This window comes from Nicotiana tabacum, chromosome 3 (assembly GCF_000715075.1).
Source record: "Nicotiana tabacum cultivar K326 chromosome 3, ASM71507v2, whole genome shotgun sequence".
Classification (NCBI taxonomy): domain Eukaryota; kingdom Viridiplantae; phylum Streptophyta; class Magnoliopsida; order Solanales; family Solanaceae; genus Nicotiana; species Nicotiana tabacum.
The window spans coordinates 204,163,144-204,167,448 of NC_134082.1; the positions used below are offsets into that span (position 1 = coordinate 204,163,144).

At 35.5% G+C, this 4,305-nt stretch overlaps 1 protein-coding gene across 1 annotated transcript; it reads left to right on the forward strand.

Moving 5' to 3' along the window:
• Positions 1-1,422: 1,422 nt before the first annotated feature.
• On the forward strand, positions 1,423-3,595 carry LOC142175431 (nuclear transport factor 2-like). Its single transcript, XM_075242208.1, has 4 exons — positions 1,423-1,611; positions 1,906-2,027; positions 2,125-2,190; positions 2,729-3,595. Exons 1-4 carry the CDS (start codon positions 1,452-1,454, stop codon positions 2,861-2,863), a joined length of 483 nt encoding a protein of 160 aa, XP_075098309.1. The 5' UTR covers positions 1,423-1,451; the 3' UTR covers positions 2,864-3,595.
• Positions 3,596-4,305: the final 710 nt, after the last annotated feature.

The window sequence follows — 4,305 nt, forward strand, 5'->3', positions numbered from 1 at the left end:
GTTTTACTCTTTCTACCTATTTCTTTCAACAACAAAAAAAACATATAGCCATTCATTACCTTGTTTAAAAAAAATACCTCAAAAACAGGAGCTAAATCACACCAAAAATCAAATCCAAAAGCTTCAAACTCAATTTAAAAGATAGCCCAAAATACTAGCCCGAAGAGGTCGAAGTCGAGTTCGGTTCGAAAGGTTTCCGCTCGTTGCCTCTGATTGTGGTTCATTTGCACATTAAATTTGATGGTTGTTTGCTCCATATGTATTGAATAAGATCTTCATCTATAAAAGGTTCATTCTTTTCTTAACCAATGTTTCCATTATTTTTCTTTCACCGTATTTCCTTTTGATTTGTATATTATATTTTGGTTATCTACCAACTTGAAAGATATGAACAAAAAAATGAAGGAAGAACATCAAGAAATAGAATTCGTGAAAGACAGAATGAGTTTCTTCAATGAGATTGTAGTTCATAGGGAAAGATAGGAAAATGTATTCAAAATGGAGAGAGAACGATGTAATAGCTTGGATCCAAATTAAAGGATGTTAAGTCAATAGCAAATTTGATACCGACATGGGTGATTAGGTCCATAATAACTCAAATCATATATTTCTTCAATAATAATTCTATATTCATAAATCATGACCTTGCAATAATCTCAAAGTAGTTTTAGGAAGAAACATAATCATGAATATTTGTAGTTTGCTTTAAATTGAATACAATCCTTTTAGAATAATCGAGGCGCACCATACCAAATAAAATCTCAAAACTCATGGCCCTCATTTAATTAATTTTAATCCTTAGAAATCGAGGCATGCCATTTAGTTGAATTTTCCATGGCCTCGCAAACTTGAAAGTGCGTAGTTGCTTTAGACGCGCTATTTTTTTTATAAAAAAAATTCCTAAACTCGGGTGTGCATTTTATGTGACCCAAATCCAAATCTCAACAACGTTAGATAAAATGTGTCGTGGACCGCAGGTGCATTTCATGTGACGTGGTTCAATACGTGTTTTATATGACGTTGAATTTTTCCAAAAAAAATTTAATTAAAAGCGGCTAATAAGTTAAAAATATACCATAGGTTGAAACATGTTTTAAAAATCAGATAATAGGCCAATTGTAATAGTTTAAGCGACCGTGCTAGAACCACGAAATTCGGGAATGCCTAACACCTTCTCCCGGGTTAACAGAATTCCCTACTCAGAATTTCTGGTTCGCAGACTTCAAAAGGAAAGTCTAAATTTCCTCGATTTGGGATTTAAAATAAATTGGTGACTTGGGACACCAAATAAATTATCCCAAATGGCGGCTCTGAATTGAATAATTAATCTAATTTCGAATAATGTCACTTAATTTGGAAAAACTCCCTTATATACCTTCGGGTGTGTAAAAAGAAGGTGTGACATGCATCGATTGTAAGTTCTCAAACAAAGAAATGCCCCGTCAAAATCTATGCCCGTCAAAATCTATGTACCCGCTAATTCAAGATTGGTTCCTTCAAAGGGTGCAAAGCAGCCTGTTAATTCAGTTGCACAAGCTCCTGCTCCTCAATCATCAATTCCGACTGCCTCCGGGGGCAATGTACCTGAATCTAAAGTTTCCCAGGCCGGAGGTATCATATCAATTAAAATTCTGCACTAGCATGAACTATATCACTATTCTTATTTTCATTTGTGAACCAGCCTTTGCTGGGGCTGCTAAATTGGGATAGGATTTTCATATTTGATTTTAGAATGTGAAGGGAGACTGAAATAGACGGATGTTTGAGGTTTTCTTCATATTATGGGCTATTGCATCTACTTGCATTATCATATATGGCTGTTTATCCATTGGCTTCGTTTCTTATTGTTTACAGTCTTATTAATAGTGTTGTTCCATCTAATTTTTTTACTTCTGATTCTTGCAGCTGAGGGGCACTCCATTTATGTCCGCAATTTGCCTCTGAATGTTACTATTGCTCAACTTGAGGTTGAATTTAAGAGATTTGGACCCATTAAGCAAGGAGTTGTACAAGTTAGAAGTAATAGGGTTGGTTCAGAAAGCATATTGTACACATCGCCGTCCTCTTTGTTTACTTAGTTTTATAGATATTTAATACAGTATCTGTGGATTTTCCTTTCTACAGCAACAAGGATTCTGCTTTGGGTTTGTTGAATTTGAAGATTTGAGCTCCATGAACAGAGCGATACAGGTTTGTTCCCTCAAGTCTTTTTAAAATGGTCCATCTTCGTGTGAAGTTAAAATCTGTCCAGCATCCAGATGTTGTGTTATGATTCGTTGCCTTGTTAGCTGTTGAAAGATGCATTATGGAAAACAACTTTATAAGAGATTAAAGGGACCTATAATCTGCAACCCTGAAGCTGTTTGAGATGACTTACGAACTACAAACACACACATACATATTTTTAAGCTCATTAAAGTCTCAGTTAAAATCAACCGAAGTTTTGTCTGATGGATTTTATAGTACATAGACTAGATCTATAATGTGGGGATATTCCTTCTTTTTTATTTTCCTCCCTTTTTCTTTCGAAGTTATCATGATGCTTCATGTTACTAGGTCTTTTTCACCTCTTTTTTTGTTTCTTGTACTTCAAACATGCTTTATTATGCTTCATAGGACTAGGTTTTTTTCATATTTTTTTGTTTGTTGGACTTCAAAAAATGCTTTATTATGGCTACTATTACATTGTTTGGTTCCATGATTTAACTATACCAAATCTTTTATTCAGGCATCACCTGTTACCATTGGAGGCCATCAAGCTGATGTTGAGATAAAGAGAACCACAACTAGAGGTCAGATAAAAGACTCTATTATCCTTAAAAGCAGACAGATATCGACTTCAACATCATGGAGTAGGGTTTGAAATCCTGAAAATTCCCGTATTTATAGATTTCTGTCAGTTTCGACATGCGGCCACCACATACGGTCCGTATGTTGGACATACGGTCGTATATTGGTCGAATGTCAACTCTCAAGCCTATGATGGTGCATATGTGGTTAATATACGGCCGATATACGGTTAATATATGGCTTGTATAATAAATATACTGCCCGTATGTTGAATGTATAGCCTCCGCATGTCAAATTCAGAGACTTGAATTTTTCAAACACTTTTGGTCTCAGCAGACGTACAAATTAAGTCATTAAATGGTTCTTTGTTTATATCGTCAAACTCTGATTTGTTGTTTGAACCACAACTTCATCACAAAAATGAGACATCTAGTTTTTCAATGTCCTATTGCAGTTGGTAGTGGGAGAGGCCGTTTCCCTTCTGGTAGAGGGGGATACCGAAATGACAATTTCAGGGGCCGTGGAAACTTTAGTGGAGGTAGAGGCTATGGTAGAAATGACTTTGTTGGAGAACGTGAATTTCCAGGTCGTGGAAGGAGTCAGGGAGGACGAAGTGGTGAAGGTTACCAACAAGGAAGAGGGAGAGGTGGTCGGAGAGGTGGCCTAAATCACAATCCTGCTTCAGCATAGTTTGGGTGGAGAAATTTTGGTGGCAAAATTTGACCTATTTTTTTGTTAGCCAGTTTACTTGTGAGTCGAGAATATTTTTCTAACAGATTTTTTGTGTAGGTGACGTTATGTTTCACAGGGTAGAAAATTGTAACTTGCACAACTTTAGTCCTTAATGTTATTTCCAACTAACTATATTGTTTAACCAAAAAATAGAATTTCAGTCAAACCTAAAATTTAGAAGAACACGAGTTACTGATAATCAAAAAAATATGCAAAGGAAAGTAATTTGAAGTAATTAGAGTGTAATCAAGAGAAAAAACAAGTAAATCAAAGTATATTCCGATGATATCTCTTGTCCCTGCAATTGATCAGATACCTCCCTTTTATAGGTATCCTGAAGATTTGCGTTTTCCCCAAATCATAATGAGGCTATTATGAATAATTAAAGACATCGAATGCTACGTTACATAATCATTATAATCAATACAAATTCTCTAACGTATCCAGTATTTAATGTCTGCCAAATTCTGTATCTGCGCTCTTTACTATGGTCAGATCCATTCCCTTTGATTCTTGAATATAAATGACTTAAACACGTACGGCCACTCGTGCCTCTTCCTTTGTCCTTGCTCGTTTCTATTGCTGCTCGTGCCTCTTGATTAATTGTAATTCTTTGACTATTTGACCAGTCCACGTGTCTTGACACGTCATCTTTATATAAATGTAATTTTTACCAATACAGATAGTTCCCCCACTTTCCATGTATTCATCGTTGAATATTTGGGAAGTGGATTTCATTAAAACGAGAATTTTTGTCACCATTAATGCTATGACAAAATTGAC

Coding starts and splice junctions, on each gene's coding strand:
- LOC142175431 (XM_075242208.1), top strand. CDS start 1,452: ATGCCCGTCAAAATCTATGTACCCGCTAATTCAAGATTGGTTCCTTCA. Junction 1,612..1,905: donor TAAAGTTTCCCAGGCCGGAG/GTATCATATCAA, acceptor TGATTCTTGCAG/CTGAGGGGCACTCCATTTAT. Junction 2,028..2,124: donor TACAAGTTAGAAGTAATAGG/GTTGGTTCAGAA, acceptor TCCTTTCTACAG/CAACAAGGATTCTGCTTTGG.